Raw genomic sequence first — 22,564 nt, 5'->3', positions numbered from 1 at the left:
ACCCCCAAGGAGAGATGAATGGGTCTACGTTTATTGTCTGGGCCTGTCTGTCCAATCTCGCGCAACGTACAATAGCGATGTGGTAGGGTTCTGTCCTGTCAAAAGCTCTCCTGCTACGTCGCATCAGCATCCCTTGAATACCGAGCGCCGCGCATCCGAGAAGCAATATTTCCCCCGTTTCCGTTTCCGTTTCCTTGCGTTTCCTTGCGCTTCCTTGCGCTAACGAGCTCGTTATTTGCTATCAGAGAAAAAGCCGGAGTCGCTTGCATTAGCAGCCCCAAGCAGACGTAGACGTATGCACGTATGTGCACACATACTTCTACAAGGCAAGACCACGGTTGGGTCGGTGGCACCCCTTGTCGTCGGTCCACTACCAACATATCCACGGCACGAACATATACAGGGAGGCTCGATACCGCTGCGCTCTCCTGTGCAGCGTGATGACTGTCTTCTGCCTGTCTGCCTCCCGCGGCACAAGAAGAATGGAAAGGCCTGATATCAGACGTCATGCCCGCTGGCCTGTCTTCTGCCATGACAAGCTTTTCCGCGTCGGGCTTCCACCGACGGGACTATTCTGGCCATATGATATCAAGATCAACATGTTTTTTTCTCATCCGGATGTGGTACATGCCCACTGCATACGCACATTCGGCCCTGAAGGTGCTCCATGATCTCGGCATGGGTATGGGCCTGTGTGGAACGACGTGTCTTGGGCCCCCCTTGTCGACCCCCCTTGCCCCCTACCTGCCAGCCTACAATATGTAATGATCCTCGATGCGTCCAAAGCCCTGGATCCGAGGCCTGCAAATGAAAAGCCGCTCCCTTTTTCTCTTCCCCGCCCCACGAGTCATGAGTCTCCAGCAAAGTTGAGCGAAATATCTCGTGAAATTTGGTTGACTTGCTTGTTGGTAGCTAGCGCGTCCCCAATCGGTTATTTGTTCGATCCAGAGTTGCATCCCTTTCTGCCGCGGGTCTTTTGGTCTCTGGCCGGCTGCTGGCTGCTGCTCTTGTGACATCAACAGTCTTCCTTTTGGGCGATACAAACGCTTCCCACACCCTTTTGCTTATTCAAAAGAGGATTGCCAGTGGTTCCGTTTCCACGACCGAACATACATATGGCCTCGCTTATGCCATGATCTGTCGATCTTCGGCGGTTTATAAGCGTGGTGTAAGCAAGATCTGCCTGCAACTTCTCTTCGCCTGCTTCCAGATGGCACCGGGCAATACAATGCGTGACCATCGATGCAGCTCCTCTCTCATGTAGCCAAGGCTGGTTGATTAATAAATCCATGGCCAGCCAGCCAGTCTCGATATAGACATAACCCCATTCGTCGGCAGGCGTGCAAGCAGACGCCCCCAGCCCACAAAGTTTATCCTGGGATTCATCGGATGATAGGTCAAGGAGCGCAGTCTTGCCTCTCTTCCCTGAAGCTGCCTGCCATCCGTCGTCTCACCTGCAGATGAAATGTTCCCACCTCTGGCTTGCAGCTTGCTCTGCTGCTCAAGACGGCCCTCCAGGCTGTCGATCATGATGATTGGTCTCCGTCCTTCACTCTCGGAGACCTATACTGTTCTGGGCACGCGCTGTGTGTGGAAAGATGGAGACCACTGCACGCACGCGCACGCAGCTCCTCTCCTGCGTCTGTTGCGGTCCACGGTAATGGGACTGGGCAGGACGGGGGGACAGGCCGGGGAGCAGGACCCGAACAAAAGGTACGCCATCCAGTGCGACTCTGCAAGCTATACCTTCCTGATCCGGCCTTGATGCGCTTCAGGGAAGGCGGAACATCAATGCTGCTTCTTTGCTCCTGCTTCCCTCCCCCTCACCCCTCGTCATGGCTTTCCCGAGATTAACACGTCCCCTGACGGCGGCTGCAGCAGACAGAACCGGCGCGGGCAAGATGGCGAGCTGAGCACACCCCGGAATACAACCTTGACACGATCATCATCCACTGAACACGCACGCCTGTCCCCTCAGCCCAGCCCTTCAATTCCTATTTCTTCTGGCAGAAAGCCCTCGCTTACCTGTCACGGTGACTTCTCGTGGGGTGTCTCGTCTGTCACTCCCTCCCGGCAATTATTCGCATGGGCTGTGCGCTATAGGGCCCCTATGCACCACGCAGGACAAGCAAATAATAGGTACATACATGCACATGCTTCAGTAACCGTAGAGAGAGAAAAAAGCAAATATGACGGCCACGAGTAAAAAAAAAGCCACTACGAGCACATTTCCTAAAACAGGCATGGACTTCGGCAACTAGCCGTTCAAGCCTTTTTCTTTTTCTTTTCTTTTATCTCTTTACCCTCCTCCAGGGGTCCTATCCCGTGTCTCGACTTTCTAAGACAGACAAGTTCGTGCCGCAACCGATCAACTCTCAACGGCCGCCGACATCCAATTTTATTCACGTGGCTTTGTCAGAAGCCACGCTGGGGTCGAGATGCCCTCTGGAAACGAGGGTGCCAGTGCCCCGAGCAAAGCAAAACAAATCAAAGGGAGCCAGCCAGCTGCCGATCCCCTCAGAGGCGCACTGCCGAGACATATGATAGGACTAGTCGTAATACGACAAAGATGATGCAGTTACTTCTTTCCCTTTCTCACGCTTTCGCCCTCTCGCTCCCTCGTGGGCGAACGTGTTTATGGATGAGGCGCTGGCCGAGACATCAATAACTGACTGACTGACACCTGCAATAACATCTCACCGGCGCCATGGAACAGCATCCGCAGTCCGCCCACCCAGCTATCCGTGGGACTAGCCGGGGGGGGGGTGCGCGCACGTCAACCGTTCTGGCAGATCACCCTCGAAGGATGCATACGTAGTACGTAGCTTGCAGCACACCCACCACCAACCGATTCCTTTTGCTCGATCACCGACAGGACCATTTTCCTCCGGGATCACCACGGAACAACCCGGGGGGATCAAGTTTCTTTGCTTACTCTCCTCTTTCTTGCAGCGTCCACGATGCTGCCGCGAGGGAGCTAGAATCCGGAATCCACAACGTGGATGGAGAGGAGCCTTGGAGGGGGCGGCAAAAAAGAAGTAAGCAGTAAAGCGAGATGGGCGCATGCACGCAGGGGTTGCCAGATTGAGCACGCTGTCCGCTACCTGAACACTTTTGTCGAAACGCTTGCCTGCTTCTGTACACTTTGCTCCAATTAGACAGGAAGGCCCCCGCAAGCAGCGGAGAAGAAGAAAAGGGCAGACAAGGCGGCTAGTAAGGATTTCCAATGATCGCCATTCTTGAAACCCATTATTCTTCAACTGCAACTAGTCTACCGTTGCTGCTATGATATAGGCAAGTATACTGCCGAGTACTGAGCCACTACGGTCTACTACTAAGCCAGACAGCAAATTGCATTGGGCGAACTGCCGAGTGACAACGAAGCAGTACCGAACAACTCGTGCCAAAAGTGAGCCACTGATGAAGAAGGTGCTGTGATACAGCATGCGCCTGGTATATATTGGCCGATGGCATGGCACGACAGGCCGGGGTGAGCCCCGGAAGGGGATCACTTGGTGATTCCTTCTGCAACTGCCTGCTTTTTTCTGTTTGGACGGAGCATATACCGCATACATCCAACCGTACAGGTGAGGGATGGCAACTTTCTGTGAACCCGAGGGCTGAGAAGATCTTACGGGCTCTTTCTATTACTACCCCATCCCGTACCGTTTGGACAGACGACTAACTAATAGACGGACACACCACTTTCAATAAACCCCATTCTCATGATCTGCCTGCCATCTGCACGCCGCGGGCGGACGCACCGACCTACATACTGCATCCATACATCTACCTGAAATAGGACGTCCTTGATTTGCAGCTCAGGATCATGTAGTAGTGTAGAGCCCGGGTTCCCAATCCGGACGCAAACACCCATTCACCGGGTCTCACCGGCGCCCGCCCGGCGTACAAGTAAGTATGCGGCACATGAGACAGAACACGCTGTACATGGCAGCCACTATCGGGGATGGGATGCCCCCCAATAGGTCCCGCGTGGGCTTCCCCATCCCTCGTCTATTCTTGACACCCATCAACACCAACTGCTGCGGAGACAAGACGAGCGGGCCGCGGCCACGGGGTTTGGAAATCAGGATTTCCTCCTCCCGTCGACCCTGGAAAGAGCGTAGATGAAAGGAAGCAAGCAAGTAGTCAGTATAATGAGATAGGAGCAAGCTACTACCACGATGCCAGCAGGGGCCCCCGTCAGCGGGATGGCATCCGTGCTGAATTGCGCATGGGGATGGTTTGGCTCAAAGGAGCGAGCAATGTGATCGCCTTTGCGTCCGTGTGCACGCTCCTCCCCTGCTCGTCTTCCAGGCGCGGGAGACTCGCACACCGGCGACTAGGTCCAACGACCAGCGAAACCAGTTGTTTCATGATCCCATATGCAGCTATTAGTTTCTACCAGCTACCCATCTCTACTAAGTTCGACGCTGGGCTAGGTTGACATGGACCAACGTCGTACGTAACCCGCCCTGCCTTTCCCCCCATATCTCCCCCTCCGGCCTCCCCTGGAAGATAGCCGAGTCAAGAAGGCTCGAGTCGAGCCTGGTCTTCGGGATATTGGCATCGGCAGCGCTTTTGGATACGGTTAATCACCGAGTATGGGGTCTGCCGAACCAAACTTGAAGCATATAATAATGGGGAAAAGATAGCGAAGAAGCAGACAAGGGCAGTTACAGTAGGGATTGGGATATTGGATGTTGGTACAAATCTGAACGACGGCTCGAAGGGAAGAAGATTGCCCAGCCCAGCCAGCTGGCTCGCTGGGTTCGCCGAGACCCCCAAATCCGACGACACCCCCTTTAGACTCGATCCGCCTTACGATCGGACTGGAGCCAATGTAACGTCGAATCTCTCTCCCCCTCTCTCCCTCTTTCTTTCTCCCTACGTTGGTTTACCGGTGGCTGGAGACGGACGGACCCAGCCTTCACATATGTCTATGGACTCTCACCGTACGGTACGGCATATGATGATATGGAAGGATGGGACGATGACGACAGAATGTTATCTGGAATTTTAGATTACTGTATCTCTAGTACGGCCGCAGACCATACGAAGGGTCTACCTGCTCCTCCTCCTCCTGATACCCTTCTTTAATCTTGACATACGAAGCATGTACTTCCACCTGATCAAAGAACCGACCAAACCCCCGTCTCGCTCTCTCCGGAAGTACTTTCGTGCATCCGAAGTGGAGAGACACTTTTGGGATAACCGGATGCGCCCATTCACAGTGATGTGATGGTGTTCGCGCGAGCATCTGCCACGGCTCTCCCTCCCTCCCTCCCTCCCTCCTCTCTCTCTCTCTCTCGTCGAGGAAGTGAGGTTAGGTTGGGCCAAGTGGCACCACATATTCTCAGCATCCTCCTCCTCCTCCTACCGGGTCAGAAGTATGTAGGATGCCTGCTGTTCATCATGGCATGCATCACTTGATCAACCCACGACTCAGGTATTGTAGATCCCGATCACCGTAATATCCAGGATCATGGTCCTTGTCCACAGCCTGGAGGGAAAGAGGGAGGGGAAAACAGGATATGAGGAGGGTATTGCTGTAGTCAGCCCCGGGGAAAGAAAAAACTGTCAGCCCAACTACGATTGGAAGGGAAGTAGATCCGCCGCGAGAAGCTTCTTCTTGTCACAGTGTCATGCCTGCATGGCCTGTTGCCTTGGATGCTGCTGCTGCTGCTCTCCTACTCCTGCATACGCCAGATACCCTACTTGTATGTGTGTATGTATGTATGTATGTATGTATGATGCACCTACCTACCTGTAGGTAATATTGGTTGATTTGTGCCAATACCAATTGCGCGTGTGCTTTGAAACCTGAACAGAGCAGCCGGCTAAGGTCCCCGGGAGGAGGGGGGATAGACGGTATGGACTTTGATTTCCCCCCCCCCCCGTCGTCTCGCATATGTGATGTACTTGGATATTAACTGCATGCCTACACACATACACACGTACATGCGTTTTCCTCAGGTGAGCATCAGTCAGTGAGTCAGTTGATATGTAATCCCAATACCCACCACCTCCCAGCCCAGCCTTGCCCGACAACATACCACGATTATCATATCAGACAGCAATCTCTCAGCTTTAGCGTCCGCGGGAAGATCGCCATGAGGAGTCCGGAGCCCCTCCCCACCTCCCCTCCAGAGATCAGTGTCACATATCACTTGCTGCGCGGCGTGCAGATACTAGTTCGTAGCTAGACAGAAGCAAGTAAAGGGGGAGGGACCGGGTGGACTGGAGGAGGGCCGGGGCTACTGCTGCAACCATCTTGCAGTCGTGCAGCAGCAGCAGGAAAAGGGCCACTAGGGAGCAAGATTAGAAAAAAAGCTCGTAAATGTGACGACGGATGCGCGAGCCCCTGATCTGATCGGCCGGTCTCCTTCCCAAGATCTCCGACTCCGACTCCGTGCCGGCGAATGGATTCCAGCACAGCCCATCGAGCAGCAGCATGTACTGAGCTCTACCTTTGCTTAGCTAGCGCTTCTGACGAATAGGAGTACTGCAAGATGCAGCCAGTAGTCAAGATAGCCGGCAAATGCAATAATGATTGCTGGCAAAGGATTTTCATTGGCCCTATATCTGACAAATTCACCGTATTGGTGATGCTAAGGCAACTCCTTATTGCAAAGCAATACCTGCTGCTGCTCAATTACACGTCATTACTATGTTGAAAACCTTCTGCCCAGCACCAACCGCATGCAACGATGCCATGTGCAAAGATCCAAGACCCTCTCCTTCAGTCCTGGGATCATGATGGGCCTCGAAGGCCGGCAACGAGGGGCGTGTGGTTTAGTCCTCGCTGATGACTTCCACCCAGTTGTTCTCGACTTGACGCCTCTCGTAGCGAGACTCGGCCTCCTGTCGTAGCGAGTCCTCCGCCTCGAGCTTGTCCGCCGCCGCCGTTGCCGTCTCCTTAATCTGGTTCCGCACGGCGCTCATGAGTAACTTATACCATCCATTGTGCGCCTTGCACCGCTTCTTCTCGCACATGTTGCGCGTGGCCGGATCGCCCCCCTCGCCGTCGGGCGCGATCGGCGTGTCGAGATTGCCCGCCGTGAACGTGGCCTGCCCCTCGGGCGTCTCGACCCAGGCCGCGAACGCGTGCCGCACCGAGACCACGTCGAGGCGGTAGTCGTAGCCGCAGCTGTCCTTGGTGAACCTGCCCTGCTCGATGGCGGCTTGCCGGCGCTGGTTGGCCCAGTCTATGAGCTGCATCATCTTCTTGTACTGGACGATCTCGTTGCCCAGCGCAAGACGCTCGGCGGCCGAGGTCTGGAGGAAGGTCAACTCCTCGTCACTGAGGACGTCAGGACGCGTAGGCAGGCCGTTTGCCCAGAACCCCTCGATGTTGCCTATCGTAGCAAAAGTCAGCGTTGAACATGATATGCCGTTGTAACTCCAGCGTGGAACTACAAGGCGAGTGCACTGTAAACGTACCGAAAGGTTTCTCTCCTAACTTCCATCCGCCCTGGTGAGCAGCAGATGCAAGCAGGCCCATGAAGTCCTCCTGTGTAAGCATCTCCGCCGCCTCGATTGACGCCTCCTTTCTGGGTAGAGAACGGATCATGTTGGCCCACCAGGCATCGCAGTGCTCGTTGGAGCAGAAGACAGAACGGTCCTTCTTACCGTACAGGCGCGCGGGGTCAGTGCAGCCATCGAGGGAGCAAGTCTTCTTGTACTTTGTGTAATGAAGCTTGCCGTCGGTGCATCTGGGGCAAACGAACCGCTCGATGAGCTTCTCCCCGAGCTCCTTGTCGAGGTTGATGCACTCCCCGTGATACCACTCCTCACAGGCGTCGCAACTTATCATCCATCGGTGGTCGTCGGGGCCGCGACAGATGCAATACGGGCCGTTGTCGATCTCGTCATCCGAGCTCTCGTCTTCCTCCTCATGGACGGTGCCAGACGCGGCAGCGGCCGCCTTCTTTGCGGCTTTGGCTCTTGCCTTTCGCGTCTTCTTGGGGACCTTTTTGGCGGCCGCGGTACCCTTTTTCTTAGGTCCAGATTTGTTGGCCATCCTGGTAGAGGTTGGGGACGAAGAAGGTGGATTGACGTCGTCCTCTGGATCTGGTTTCACCTCAAACCCCGAATTTGAATGGCCGAAATTGGTTGGTTGCTCAACCGATTTCAGGATAGGTGCCTCGCCGTCGTCATGCCCCAGGCTACCGCCACCCGCGCCGGGGTCTGCCTCTCCCATCTGCACATCTCCTTCGCTCTCAAGGCTGTCGGGCCCCGCCATCTTTGTTCATGCACATGCCCGTCCGCCCAGCACCCAGCAATTCTGTCCTGGCAAAGCAACCGAAGAACAAAGCCTCTGCTGTCCCAGCCAACAAGCTCCAATCAACTTAGATATTCCGCCTTGGTTTGCTCAACTCACAATAACAACAAGGGGCGCACGGTTTAAGGCGACTGCGCATATCCCGAAGCTGATATGCCGGGACCGCAACGACTTGGTGCAATAAATTATATTAGATAGCTCTTAAATTTTGATATTGAAACAAGACAAAAGCAGGCGGCCTGGAGATTTCGTTGGATTTGATGAGATATCAACAGTGGCTCCTGAAATGAGATGATGCACTGGAGATTGTTTAGCCACTTAGCGCCACAGGACGATTACGCCACTATCGCTTATCGTTCACGTTGCTGTCCCCAGATAAGCCCAGGTACGTACAAAGCATACGTGTGAGATATACGCCTTCTACTGCTCTACGCACCGTATCGTCCAAGACCATAATAAGGTTGGCATTGACATTGAAATAGTACTGTGCCGAAGTCCAGGTCAATCCTCGTGAAATGGAAATTTTGCTCGAGAGGCAGGTGTCATCCGATGCAAGTAGATAGACCGGTCTCAGCCGTGCAGGACACGCATGCTTTGTGAAAATGCGGCTGTGCACAAAGCTATGCGTATAGGAAAAGCCAAGACTCTACTGCCAGAGAATGCATTCCTTCACCATATCATGTTCCTGGCCGTCGACACAGGTGCTGGTGATGTCCCTGGAAGAGACGGGAGATGCCGCTCCCAATGCCCAATCCATGACGGACCTTACTTGCCCCGATGGCCACGAACGGGCCCGGCTCATCATTTGGTGGGACTTTCCTCAAGTTGATGAGTGTTGACCCCGTCAATTGGCTTTTGGGCAAGTTGGCAAGATAAAACGTCCTAACCTACCACTTACTTACACGCACACTCACTTGGTCATTACTTTGTAGCTGATTAAGCCAACGATTGTGGGCAAAACATGACAGCCTAAACAAACTGTTTCCCCTCAAGATAGTCGCCGGCCGTTCTATCCGTTTTTTGTTTCATCATGAGCGCCTCTCTCTTGCGCTCGTCCTCCTCCGCCGGGCTCCGGCCCCGCTCCCTGCTCAACACCATCGTTCCGAGCTGCAAGGCGGTTGGCGCAGCCCAGACCGCTCGCAGGCTGGGTAGTTCCGGTGTCTCGCAATTCGGGCATAACCATTTGTCTGCTCTGGGTCAGTGTGGCACTTCAAGCCGGAACTACAGTATCAACTACAAACAGAAAGATTCGGTTCAGGCACCTCCCTTTGCTTTCGCCTTCGAGTAGGTGCTCCCCTAGGAAAGACAACACAGCGCAAACTGAAAGCTAACCTTTTGCAGCATCGATGGCGTCTTGCTCCATGTGGCAAAGCCCATACCGGGGGCAACGGAGACGCTCCGGTTCTTGCAGAAGCACCAGATACCGTTCATCCTACTGACGAACGGCGGCGGAAAGCACGAGAAGGATCGTGTCGCAGACCTGAGTTCTAAGCTGAACGTGGAGCTCTCGACCGAGAACTTTGTCCAGTCCCACACGCCTTTCCAGGAACTCGTCCACGGCCCCAAGGGCCTCAAGGACAAGAACGTTCTCATCACAGGATCCGATGCCGCTAAATCGCGCAAGATTGCCGAGACCTACGGTTTCAAGAATGTCATTACCCCGGCGGACATTCTGATGGCGCATCCTACCATATGGCCATTCGAGCCCTTGATGAAGGAGCTCTACGCGGCAACCGCGCGCCCTTTGCCTAGTCTGAACCCCAAGATCGACGCCATGTTCGTCTTCAACGACCCTCGTGACTGGGCGCTTGACATCCAGATCATCTCTGATCTTTTGATGTCGCAAAACGGCGTCTTGGGCACGTATTCGCCCAAGAATGGCAAGCCAGATTTACCCAATGCAGGCTGGCAAACGGACGGCCAGCCTACTCTTTATTTCTCGAATGCGGATTTGGTCTGGGCGGCACAGTACCACCTTCCTCGGTTCGGCCAAGGTGCTTTTCAGGCTGCCATTGCCGGTATTTGGAAGCAGGTTACGGGTGGCATGGAGCTGCAGCGGACCGTAATCGGCAAACCGTACAAGGAGACCTACGAATATGCCGAAAGGGTGCTGACCAACCATCGAGCGCAGATGCTGGGAACCGAGGTCAAGAAGCTGGAGCCCCTCCGGAGCGTCTACATGATCGGGGATAATCCCGAAAGCGACATCCGCGGCGCGAACGACTTTGCAAGCCCCCTTGGGACAGCTTGGTCCTCGGTTCTGGTACGAACAGGTGTGTATACGGATGCTCGCGGGGAGCCGGCACATCCTCCAACCATGGTGGTAGACGACGTGGCAGCAGCAGTCGAATGGGCACTGAAGCAGGAAGGCTACCGATAGTAGAACGCGACTGGTTGAGAGTACGTGGATTCGATGGGCGGATGGGCTCCAAGCGGCTGACGTTAGTTGGTTTCTGGCTCCTAGAGAAATAAATAGTACTCCCAGAGAACACAGGCGCTGCAGGAGCTGTTCTGGCCCAGCCCAATAAGCCAGGTTTTGAGGGGGGAGTCAGGCACTCAGGGGCTGTACAAATATTGTAGCGCATGCACGCGGGCCTAGACCGTGGTGACCGAGGGCCGTTTTAGGCTTGGGCGGGCTTAGCTTGACCACATAACCCTACGTCACTGGGGATAGCACCGAGTGCCAGGGTTGCGGGCCGCCACATGTCGCCTGCAGTAATATACCTGCCTACTACTACATACCTACCTAGGTACCTGCCTGCTAATCGAAAAGCCACGTCTTGCTGACACTTGATATTGTTGGCATTGCGTAGGCGTTCCACCACCCAGCATGCCGCGGGATAGCCAGCCAACAGCTGTTCAAAAGGCACCGACTGTAAGCGCGAGAAACAGGAGCAAATACCGGTGAACGCAGAGGAATTTTTAAACGTTGATCACAAGCGCCCTCTCAGCGCTGCGTGCAGGGAAGAGACCCGCCTTTTTACCCCGTCCATGTTCGTTCAAGGTTGGGTTAGGACTTATTAACTTAGGTACATGCGGGCAAAAAGAAGGTTACACCTAACACCCTCCCTGGAAATAATAATCCGTCTGTCTGTTCGGTCTATCAGCCCGTCTATTGATTTCCAGAGGCATCCTTATCAGAAAGGACAACACCAGCTGACCTACAACCTAGTAACCCACCCTATATATCTCAACTACATACCTACCTACTTTGCATTCACCGCAGGTTGATTGCTCTGCCCGTGCCGTCTGCGGTCTTTCTTATTCCTCTACGTATGCGAGACATCATCATACCTCGCCCAACCAGTACCCCTCACGTATAGATAGCCCACCAGCAAAAACCACCCCGCCACTCCAGCGCTTTGCTGCTTTCGTACGCCTTCGTCCTACGCCAACGCCGACGTAAAACTTACGACGTCTTGGTCGCCCCGAGCCCTCCCAGAGACCTCCCAGAGACCTCCCAGAGTCCTAGACTCCTCATCGAAACGACTTGCTTGTTCACTTGCTCATGGTCTGAGAAGAGTCCCTCGCGCGCAGCCATGTCCTCTTCTGCTCCCACCCCCACGCCGGGTGGCGGACTTCCATTGCGGTCTGCGATGAAACCGGACGACGACAGCGATAGACAGCAACCGTCAGCTGCATCACTCAAAGGTTGGTTGCCCTCCTGCTGTTTTCCTTCCCTTATCCTTATGCATGCGTGAAACAGCCTATCGACGTGTCAGTGCATGCCGCTGTGTCATGGCAATTCGTCTTATCGGGCATAACAAACTACATAAGATGAGCATGTCTTGTACTGCGCGCCTCTATATATATATGTAAAATTTATTGCATCGCCCCGCTTGCACGGCCCAGCTTCTCTGTCTAAATCACGCAGCTGGTTGCTCTGTACCACCTAACGATAGAAGCAATTCTAGTACAAGCGTTTAGGAATTAGAGTGTAGCCTTGGCAGGATCTTTGGCATCGAGCTGGATACAACCCAAGATGGAAGAAGGAGCTCGTTATCAAGGAATCTCGAGTAAGCTTCTAGAGCTGGAAGAACTGACTGGACTTGCTTCCGCGCCGCCTCTCACGAGCACATGTGCTGACATCTAGTAGCTGTTCAAATCGCCGAGCCAGAACCAGAGGCTCCAGAGGAAACGCAGCCGGAAACGCAGCCTAAGAAGCAGTTTTCAGCCGGCGTTGGCAAACGCTTGAGTGGCCGGCCGCCTATTGTTGGCGGCAATTCCTCCAGGACATCGCTTCTGAGCCAGAGCAGCATAGAAATGCTCAATAGTTACGCAAGTAACCAATCCCCTGCACTTGAGCACCCGGACACGGACCAGTCTCAGGGCCATTCTCACTATCGCCATCGCCTTGATCATTATGGTGAAAAGCTCATCGGTCAAGTAGCTGAATGGCTTGAGCGCGAACGATCGAAGAAGGAGAAACGCAAGGGGAAGAAACACCACCGCCACCACCTCAGGCACCGGCGACCCTCCGAGGAAGCCGCGGATGCGGAAGACGCAAGTACCTCTGCTGAGGGTGCCAAGCTCCAACGAAAGCACTCCATCGATTCTCAATCTAGTGACGTTTCTCTGGATCGACTCCAGCGGATTATAGACGACAGCATGAGTGCTTTAGGCATCAACAATATGCCTCACCACAGCCCACGACTCACGCCTCGGAAGCACAAGAAACGCACTTTCCATCTACACAGAACGCAGTCCTCTGACACGGAATACCATGACGGGGACGTCTTGGTCCCCAGTTGCGATGCCGTACTTGATAACACCAAGACCATGAGCTACTCGGGTGGCAAGGCCTTGTCCCCAGAAGAGGAGAATGCCCCCTCTCTCGCAAAGAAGAAAAGGGTCGTAAAGCTTGGGCAACCTTCAAAACCGATGTAATTCGTATCGCCCACACGCTCCGAATCAAGGGCTGGAGAAGAGTACCTCTGGACAGTGGCCACAGCATTGAGGTGGAACGCTTGAGCGGCGCCCTCACAAACGCTGTCTATGTTGTCAGTCCGCCAAAGGACATGGCCAGCAAGACGGAGCCTGGAAAGACGCCCCCTGCCAAGCTTCTTCTCCGAGTATACGGACCGCAAGTGGAGAACATCATCGACCGGGAGAACGAGCTTAGTATGCTGCGCCGTCTCGCCCGGAAGAAGATCGGCCCCCGCCTGCTTGGCATTTTTGAGAATGGGCGCTTTGAGCAATTCTTCAATGCCATCACGCTGACGCCGGCACATTTGCGAGAACCGGAAACATCCAAGAAGATTGCGAAGAGAATGAGGGAACTGCACGATGGAATAGACCTGATCGAAGACGAGAAAGACGGCGGCCCGAGTGTGCTGAAGAACTGGGACCAATGGCTTGACCATGTCGAGAAAGTAGCAACCTTCCTCGACCAAGAGCTTCTTGCTGGCGATGGTAGTTCAACTCCAGGCCCTGCTGATGCGTGGAAAACACGGGGTTTCGTGTGCGGCGTTGAATGGGCGGCGTTCAAGCAAGCAATTGCAAAGTACCGTGAATGGCTTTTTAACCATTATAATAGCCACAACACCTTGCGAGACCAGCTTGTATTCGCTCACAACGATGTAAGCCCCATCCTACCTTTCCTGAATTTGAATAACAACAATACTAACCGGCGCAGACACAATACGGAAACATCCTTCGTCTCCGGCCCGAGGACGAACAGTCGCCATTGATGCAGCCTCAGAATGAACACAAGCAGCTTATCGTCATCGACTTTGAGTATGCGGGACCCAACACCCGTGGTCACGAATTCGCAAACCACTTCACGGAATGGACCTACAACTACCACGACGCCAAAACCCCTCATATTTGCAACGTAGAGAGATACCCGACGCCCGATGAACAGCGCCGGTTTCTCAAGGCCTATGTCGAACACCAACCGCAGTATCCCAGTGCCGGTACCCCGAGGCTTCTTCCGTTGGACAGCCCTGCAGACACAGGAATCACTACGACGACAACACCAGGTTCGACCAGCTCTATCGTGGAGTTCATGCTCGACGCTCGTGTTCCGCCAGGCGGCTGGAGAGAGGACGAGAAGCGCAAGGAGGAACAGAATGAGCAGATCATCAAGGCACTCATGGAGGAGACCAAAGTCTGGCGTATTGCGAACAGCGCTCAATGGGTCGCCTGGGGTCTTATGCAAGCTAAGATTCCCGGTCTTGACCTACCAGGCACGGGTGACGACCAAGCGACAGAAGTTGAGGGAGCAGCACCGGCTTCCGCGGCAGCGCCCGAGGAAGAGGAATCACACGGAGACGAGTTTGATTACCTAGGATATGCCCAGGACCGTGCTTACTTCTTCTGGGGCGACTGCGTCCAGATGGGCATTGTCAAGCTGGAAGACCTCCCTGAAAACTTGAGGGGCAGGATCAAGACGGTCAGCTACTGAGCAAAACTAGCTACGTCATTGTAAGCAAGGGTTTCACTCTGATCCCGTCGTTAACGAGCACTTGGCTAGTCCGTACATGATGAAATAGCACTGTACAATTTGAATATAGAGCGTATGCATAATCGCGTGATTCGACACAGTTCTCTTCTCCTGTAGTTCTTATCAGCTCCGTAATAATAGTAGTAACGCCTCGCTCATGGCAACCCTTATCGATAAGAGTATCATCGTCTAGTTTGAACGGATCATCTCCAACTTCTTGAAAACAGGTTATGCTGATGAGGAAGGTATTCATTCATTCACTCACCGCACAAGCACTGTTCTCATCCGTCTCAACAAGAGGAGGGTGTTTCCCGCCTAGTCTCCTGTCTCCCTTTACCCCAGCCACCTTGCCCAAGGTCGCAAGCAACACGAACCGCGCCATGGCGCCCTGGTCTCGCCTCGCGACGCCTGTCTACAAAAACACGGGCTCGGTGGCCCGCGACCATCTGGCCTCGGAGCGCACGTTCCTGGCCTGGATGCGGACGGGCCTCGGCTTCGTCGCGCTCGGCATCGCCGTCGAGCGATTCTCCCAGCTGGATCTGGAGGATTTGGTGGTGGTGTTACGCCATGGGCCCCATCCACAACGACAACCACCTTCTTCTTCCTCCGTCACCTCTGCAGCACGGGGACAAAAGGGGGAGGAGACCAAAACGACGCAGAGAAGGAGAGCGAAAAGAAGAAGCCTCAGCTTCTGGTGGGGACGCTCTTGGGTATGGGATCGGGCAGCATCGTCTACGGCACGGCACGGTACTTTTCCAACTTGCGGGCCCTGCAGCGCGGGCTGTTCAAGCCAGCGTTTCACGGGGTTGCGCTGTTGGGCGCGGCGGTGGCGGGGCTTGCGGGGGGTGTCTATGGGGATACTTTGAAGAGGCGGATGAGGCGGGAGAGGAAGGACGATGAGGAGCCGTGAGTTACCATTGCGGAAGAAATGGTAGATGTACCGCTTGTTGTTGGGACAGAATGCAAGTTTCGACTTTTGAGTGTTGCCTTTCCTCGCACTTTTGTATGGTACAATTGGAAGCTGTACAGCATATACTACATACCAGAGCAGAGTGTGCCTGTGCCCGCCTTGTCCTAATATTTACGCATCCACCACAGTTCAGAGCAACAGGCTGTATATATTTTTGTCAATGCTTTGTTTACTGCCTGATCCGGCCCCTCCAATCCTTGACATGGTCCAGGATAACCTTGGCCGCCGCGTCGGGGCTGTGCTGCCTCCCCAGGGCCTCGACGAAGTCGCCCTCGGGGTCCATGAGGTAAAAGTAGATGCTGTGGTCGACGAGGTAGTCGACGCCCGGCTTGGCGTCGCGCGGGGTGCTGAAGTAGACGCGGTAGGCCTTGCAGACGTCCTTGATCTGCTCGTAGGTGCCCGTCAGCCCCACGAAGCTCGGGTGGAACTCGGACAGGTACGTCTTGAGCGTCGCCGGGTCGTCGCGCTGCGGGTCGCACGTCACGAAGACGGGCACCAGGGCGCCCGGCCGCTCGGCCTCGACTAGGTCGAACATCTGCGCCATCTTGTCGAGCTCCTCGGGGCAGATGTCGGGGCAGTGCGTGAAGCCGAAGTAGACCTGGGCGGGGAGAAAAGGGTTCCTTGCGTCAGTACATGTACATCCATTCGTATAGCAATCCATAAATCTGAGATAGACATTCCGTGGTTCTCCCAGCAGGAATTGAAGGAGTCAAAAGACATGTCGATAAATGAAAGAACCCCGCAAAGCGTAGAACTCACCAGAGAATATCGTCCCTTCAGATCTGCGCTCCCAAACGGCTTCCCATTCTGGTCCGTCAGCTCAAACTCGCCGCCGACCTTGGGACGGCCAACGCCCTTGGTGGCCTCGGCGACGCGCTTGCGCTGCATGCGCTGCTTCTCAAACTCAAAGTACCAGACGAGCCCGCCGCCGGTGAGGACGAAGAGCGCGCCGGCCTTCCACGAGAACGGGCCGGTCCGGTACCGGCTCTTGGCCTCCTCGACCGTCTTGTGCTTGTAGCGGCGCTGCTGCTGCTGCTGGGTGGCGTTGTTGTTATAGGTCGATGCGGGGGAGGAGCGGAGGCAGCATGGCGAAGTCGTCGTCGGGCGGCATGACGAGTGTGTTTGAGCTGTGGCCATAGAGAGGAACCGCCGGGAGGAGGTGCATTGTCGGGCGGCGGCGGCGGCTTGCTGGTGGCACTTTGGCACAATGGAGCGCAACATCTTGGGTGTGGTCGCGGGCGCGAAGGAGAGCGACATGTATGCTTTGGCTTCGTAGGGGCCAAGTTGTCGAACCCAATTGCAAACGACAAGAGAGTCTGGCTCTCTCTGATGATGCACGACGGGTGTGGGCTGATGATGGCTGGCTGCGTCTCCGACGAAAAAGCTCCTCGGCAAGTTCCGCGGATGGAATGGAGGCGGGAGCTTTCAACGATCAGATCTAGTAAGGTTAGTAGGTTACTAGTCAGTGGTCAGTCAGTGGCCGCAATTGGTTTTGGTTGGTACGACGGTACTTGGCGACGCTCTCTCTCTTTCTCTCCTACGCTGGATGCGACATCAGCCACACCCACCCGCCAATCGCCAATCGGGAGAGCTTCAGCCACCCAGACTCGTCGTTGCGACTGGATGATACGACCATGATGAATTCAGTCGTTCAATTGGGATCACAGGAACCGCCCGACCACTCTGTCCTCCAAGAATAGCGTCTTTCTATGCTTTCTATGCTTTCACTGCCCTCAGGCCTACTCGGTCACATGTGTTTCGTAGTTTTGAGACAAGACGGCACAGCACGGCCACTCTCAGGAATGAACAGGGGGCTGCTTTCCCCTTTCTCGCCTCCGCATTACACTTCTTGACGTATATCTACAAGTACAACAGCATCTCGCCATCGGAGCAAATGTTTCATGGCCGCTGTATACAAACTCCAACAATGTGTCTCCTCTCTCCATGCCAAAACAAAGAAGAAGAACAAGAGAAACGAAAAACCACTAAATCCTCGCGTCTTCGCTCCCATCAACAACCATCAGAAATAGCAACCACTCCACACGCCATTTCTCCACTGTCAAGAGGAAAAGACCTGGCCAAAAACATATCGCCAGAAATCTATCTTCGTCTACTCGTCTTCTCTTCTGTCTTCTTCGCCCTCGCCGGAAAGAAATATGAACATGGTAAAGGGCCGCCTCAGGAAGCGCCATTATATGCAGACCGAGGAAAACAGACGAGAAGAGACGTGACAAAGGCCGGAGAAAAAAAGTAAAAGAAAGTACCAAAATGCCGGATGCCTCGCAAATGCGACCGATGCTGCCCATGACCTGATCCGAGCCCATCCCTTTTCTTCTTTTCTTTCGCAAACTTGCTCCCGCCACACGACTTCCACAGGCACGCCCAGGCCCATCTGTTGTCTTCGTGCGTCATTGCACTCCAAGCCCCTTACTCAGATGACAAGGTTGTGCTGGGAAAGAGACCATATGGGCAATTGCCACAGCATGCCAGGGACATCAGAATCCCGGGTATCTCATTAATGGAGACAAAACACGTCTCGCAAGCTGTGTGTTCCGCCAAATAAAACATTACTTCGCCCACCGTCGTGCCCCTCCGTTCCAAAAAAAGCAAAATTATTCGTAAGAGACTCGACTCAAGACATCAAGAGAGAACCGAGCCAGCGTGCTGGAAGCCAGATCATTCAAGCACGCTAACCACGGCTGACTTGGCTGTGGCTTGCACTGGTGCGACTGCGCTCGTCGTCTTCCTCGATGACGTCGCTTAGGCGGGTAGGATGGTGATGCCGAGGCATCTGTTCCCAGGTGGACGATGAGAACCCAGCACCTGAATAGTCGGGTGCTGACGAGTATGGAGGTTGTTGCGCACCGGAATTAGGTGGCTGTGGAGCGCCCGGCTGGGTTGCCGGAGTTTCGTACTCTTCTGCTCTTATGTCAGAATTGATTCATTCGACATAGGATTGCTAACAGGAGGAGTTTCGATAAAGCGCGTACCCTGGGTTGGGTTCGTCCTCGTCGTACTTACCTTCACTGAATGTTCCTTCGGAGCCGTAGCTGTCCTGGTGATGGACGGCCGGGGGCTGTTGATACGGGGCTCCACCGGCAGACGTGACCACAGGCTGCACAGCCGGGGCTTGGGTATAGTCTGGGCGAGATGCTTGGCCTCGCGAGTAATCGCTCGGGTCAGGCTGGCCGTACTGTTGAGGATCACGCTGGCTGTTGTGGCGGCTTACACCCTGGGTCATGGGTACAACCTGGACACCACCAACAATGGTTGGGTGGCCCAGCTGAAGAGATGCAGTGCGGTCGCGCTCTTCCTGTTCCCGCCGGCCAAGCTCTTCCCACGCGCGGCGTGCCTCTTCTTTGGAGATCTGCAACTCCTTACGCATCTCGCTGAGTTGCTTTTGGACCTTGGAAGATCCCTGTGCATTCTCGGTTGCCTCACGTATCGCTTCTGCACGGGTCTGCCGCTCTTCTTCAAGTGCTGCTTCGAGCATGGCCGTGACTTCCTGGTTCCGCTCCATTTCGGCCCTCGTTTCGAAGAACCAACGTTGAAACTTGCGTTCGGAGGAGGCTCGTAGCCGTTGAAGTTCCACGACCGCATGGAACAGATTGGCACCAGCTGACGAAAGATCTGTGACTTGGCGGGACAATTGCTGCGAAAGTGGGTCCTGGTTGATCTCTTCGGAATTCTGCTGAAGTCGTCGAATCCAGAATGAGGTCAGGCCCTCCCAATGGGCAGAGAGGGTCTCCCATCGCTCGAACGCGTGCGGAAAAGAGTTTCTACCTCTTCCTATAGCTGCCAAGGAGTCTGCTCCTGAGCCCTGCTGAGATTTCGGTGCACTTCCCGCCGTTGCACCGCCAGGCGGTGCGCCTGAAGCTTGCGCCGGAGCCGTGTTGGACGTAGTTCGATGATGGCGCCGCGGTGTTTCTACATCAGCACCACCGGGTAGATCACCTGTGCGCGTGCCAGTATTGGCTGGCACGCGACCGCTACCAGCAGCGGTCCCTGTCGGCCTCCGTGCCAAATTCGGGTCGGCAGGGACAGTGCCTAGACCACCGCCAGCAGCAGCTTTGCGCTCTTGCTCTCTACGCCGTGCCTCCTCAAGCATGCGAGCCTCGTTCTCGGCGTGTTCCCGCTCTTGACGCTCCCGCTCCTCTTTACGGGCAGCTTCGCGGGCCTGTCGTTCTTGCATGATCATCCGGGGGGGCCTCTGATGCCAGACGGTGAGCCGACAGGAGCACGAGCTGGAACAGGCCTCGAGGATGAAGCGCCATGGCCATTTGTGGTGGCAATGCCACCTCCTCCTAGCAAATCATTCATTGAAGCGAGTTCTTCAACCCAGTCGCTGCTCAGTTCTTTGGGTCCGCGCAATGTTTCTTCCAGAGCATACAGAATAGCACTATGGGTACGCTTCGATATGCGGACAGCCGGATGAGGATCAGGCAAGCCGGGACCTTGAGGATCGGTGGTTTCGCGATGGTACTGCGAAGGCGCACGAGGCGAAGGCTCGTGGTCTTCGTCTTCTTCGCTGCTAAGATCTTGGGATAGCTGTCTTCTGGCAGGACGCGGTCTTGGACGCGTTTGCGGTTGGCCCGATTGCGTTTGTTGTTGATCAGCAAGAACAAACTTTCCCTGAGGTCCAAGCGTTAAGGTGACTCGCGTGCTCGACGGTTGCTGCGCCGATGGATCTTGCGGGTTGGGACTTGGTGTTGCCGTAAAGCGAGGAGTGCGGCGTAATGCGCGATGATGCGAAGGAGTTGGGGTTTGCTCGGGCACAGACGGGGGCGGAGTTTTAGTTTGCCGAGCGTGAGAAAGCCTCGGTTGATGCTGCTGCTGCTGCTGCTGCTGGCGCTGGTAAATTTGAGTTGGTGTTGGTCGAGTCTCGTGAATGTCGTGACGGTCGTGAAATGAAGATGGGGGGATTGGTTCGGTCAGCTTGGCTGCGGTGCTCCCGGGCGTGTGTGAGGGAGACAAGATGACGGCTTCACCACGGAAAGTGGTGATAATGATTATGAGACGACTCGGATACGGCTGGAGTCGTGTCTCACAAATATATAACTAAAAACTGGGAAGGCCGGTCGATCAAGCTTAGCTGATCTGCTTGCTAAAAAAGCTTAGTGTGTCCCTAGGGGAGGGAGTAGGGGAGGAGTAGGGGAGTAGGTATGTTGGTTGTTGCGTTCATATGAACTCGAGCATCTGCAAAGTTCAGGAGGGCTGAGCTGCTGCGCAGTTTGGCGGAGCACGATCAAGTGAGGATGAAGTGATAGTCGTCGTGTTTTTGCAACAAGCTGGCCGGCGGTGTGGAAAGGGTGAGAGGAATGTTCGGGAGTGCAAGGAAGTATCTTCGGGGTGCACCGTCGTCGGTCGAGGTACCTCCAGCAGGGTCCTGTCTCGTCTTGGCTTGATTTGGTGTTGATAAAATCCGGGAGGCTGGTTGCTGGCCAAAGGTTAAGCGGTAAACCCGATGGCTGGCTGGCTGACCGACCGACCACTGCGACCAGAGCTGCCGGGGTGGAGGGAAGTAGGCGGAAAAGAGACCAGACGCGTCCAACCAAGCAAGCAAGCAATCAGACAAAACGGTCAGTTAACTGAAATAAATCGGGGGACCAATTGACAGGTGAGACGGTTTCTGAATGATAGCATCAAAGCGGGATGCGATGCAAAACTGCACAGGTCAGGTAGATAGCTCCAGGTTGGGACGAATCAACGTTGAATGAATGAATGGCCGAACGATTGAATGAATGCAGTGCCAAACTGGCTGTTGGCATCATACCCCAACCCAACTTTTGCTGCTGCTGCGCCTGTCACTGTTGCCCGACTCGGTGCCAGAGTCGACCCAACAGCGACAGCGCCAGCACCTGCGCCGGCGGCCTCACAAGTGGCGACTTGGTCTGGCCGATGATCTTTCCCAAGCGACGACAGGCGGGAACCCGAGAACACACTCATATGCCAATGGCTCTTTGCTTGGGCGCATTCGTGAGAATTGACAGATGATAAGATCCATTACATGGGGCCAGAAGTGGAAGGACTCGAAACTACGCGACGGCCTCTCAGCTGGGCCAGCGCAGCCGCACGGTCCACTACAAGTTTCTGCAGCTTGCCGGTGCCATTGGCCATTTGACAGTTGACATTTGACGGCATCTTTGCATGGCACCATATTAATCAATCTGGCTGAGACTCAATGCCTGCTACCTAGCAATGGGTAGGGACAACTAATGCTGTACTTTATGACTTATATCATCGGCTTGGTTTGACACATGAGGCCGGACTATGTGTAAGTGATGATACTTAGGTAAGTAAGTAATGGCGATAATGCTGATCGACTACACTGCTGCTCTCCAGACCTCACTTGATCGGCCAATTACGATTGACATGGCAAGCATTAGTATGCGAGCAAGACATTCGATCTCAGGGCCTTATACTGGGAGATCTAAGACAAAGCCAGACAGTCTGGAGCTGGATTGATATTTGCTTGTGGTAATCTCCATTACCTGGGAAAGACTCGACGACACCTTTCGACATGGCGACCGTCATGTCATATTCGCGAAACTTGGATACTCCTGCTTCTTTCCCTCTTGGCTGGGCTAGAATATACCTCTAAATCGAGGTTATTAGATCATAGCTGTTGCGTTGGCACTCTGGTGACGAAACATTTCCTGGTTAGCGTTGTTATACCTTGTTCCTCAACCCTGTCCCACCGACCCAGGGGAGCGGTCCCGAGTGTCCACCCCGACGTAGGTTAGGGGGTGGTCAGTTTGGGTAAGCGTGATGCTGCTCTTGGGCAGAATGGCCTTTGTGCTACTCACGGTAACAACTCGGTCGAGATTGCTTGAGCTGACGATAACTTCAAGATTACCCTTACCAG

At 54.6% G+C, this 22,564-nt stretch overlaps 6 protein-coding genes across 6 annotated transcripts; 3 read left to right on the top strand and 3 right to left on the bottom strand.

The window, feature by feature from the left end:
- Positions 1 to 6,795: 6,795 nt before the first annotated feature.
- On the bottom strand, positions 6,796 to 8,245 carry PG986_010876 (uncharacterized protein; the record flags this gene model as incomplete). The annotated part of the gene is made up of 2 exons (XM_066847098.1): positions 6,796 to 7,358; positions 7,444 to 8,245. 2 exons carry the CDS (start codon positions 8,243 to 8,245, stop codon positions 6,796 to 6,798), a joined length of 1,365 nt encoding a protein of 454 aa, XP_066696589.1.
- A 1,069-nt stretch (positions 8,246 to 9,314) lies between these two features.
- On the top strand, positions 9,315 to 10,664 carry PG986_010875 (uncharacterized protein; the record flags this gene model as incomplete). The annotated part of the gene is made up of 2 exons (XM_066847097.1): positions 9,315 to 9,568; positions 9,626 to 10,664. The coding sequence occupies 2 exons, from the start codon at positions 9,315 to 9,317 to the stop codon at positions 10,662 to 10,664; spliced, it is 1,293 nt and encodes a 430-aa protein (XP_066696588.1).
- Positions 10,665 to 12,266: 1,602 nt separating this feature from the next.
- On the top strand, positions 12,267 to 14,690 carry PG986_010874 (choline kinase; the record flags this gene model as incomplete). Its single annotated transcript, XM_066847096.1, has 4 exons — positions 12,267 to 12,300; positions 12,381 to 13,167; positions 13,236 to 13,863; positions 13,920 to 14,690. The coding sequence occupies 4 exons, from the start codon at positions 12,267 to 12,269 to the stop codon at positions 14,688 to 14,690; spliced, it is 2,220 nt and encodes a 739-aa protein (XP_066696587.1).
- Positions 14,691 to 15,109: 419 nt separating this feature from the next.
- Positions 15,110 to 15,639, top strand: PG986_010873 (uncharacterized protein; the record flags this gene model as incomplete). The annotated part of the gene is made up of 2 exons (XM_066847095.1): positions 15,110 to 15,439; positions 15,505 to 15,639. 2 exons carry the CDS (start codon positions 15,110 to 15,112, stop codon positions 15,637 to 15,639), a joined length of 465 nt encoding a protein of 154 aa, XP_066696586.1.
- A 229-nt stretch (positions 15,640 to 15,868) lies between these two features.
- On the bottom strand, positions 15,869 to 16,956 carry PG986_010872 (uncharacterized protein; the record flags this gene model as incomplete). The annotated part of the gene is made up of 2 exons (XM_066847094.1): positions 15,869 to 16,297; positions 16,459 to 16,956. The coding sequence occupies 2 exons, from the start codon at positions 16,954 to 16,956 to the stop codon at positions 15,869 to 15,871; spliced, it is 927 nt and encodes a 308-aa protein (XP_066696585.1).
- A 1,432-nt stretch (positions 16,957 to 18,388) lies between these two features.
- PG986_010871 (uncharacterized protein) lies at positions 18,389 to 21,840 on the bottom strand (the record flags this gene model as incomplete). Its single annotated transcript, XM_066847093.1, has 4 exons — positions 18,389 to 18,618; positions 18,721 to 19,876; positions 19,933 to 20,730; positions 21,739 to 21,840. The coding sequence occupies 4 exons, from the start codon at positions 21,838 to 21,840 to the stop codon at positions 18,389 to 18,391; spliced, it is 2,286 nt and encodes a 761-aa protein (XP_066696584.1).
- Positions 21,841 to 22,564: the final 724 nt, after the last annotated feature.

Source organism: Apiospora aurea (genome assembly GCF_038362705.1).
Source record: "Apiospora aurea strain CBS 24483 chromosome Unknown utg000007l_segment0_segment0, whole genome shotgun sequence".
Classification (NCBI taxonomy): Eukaryota; Fungi; Ascomycota; class Sordariomycetes; order Amphisphaeriales; family Apiosporaceae; genus Apiospora; species Apiospora aurea.
This window is presented reverse-complemented; position numbering and strand designations above follow the sequence as displayed.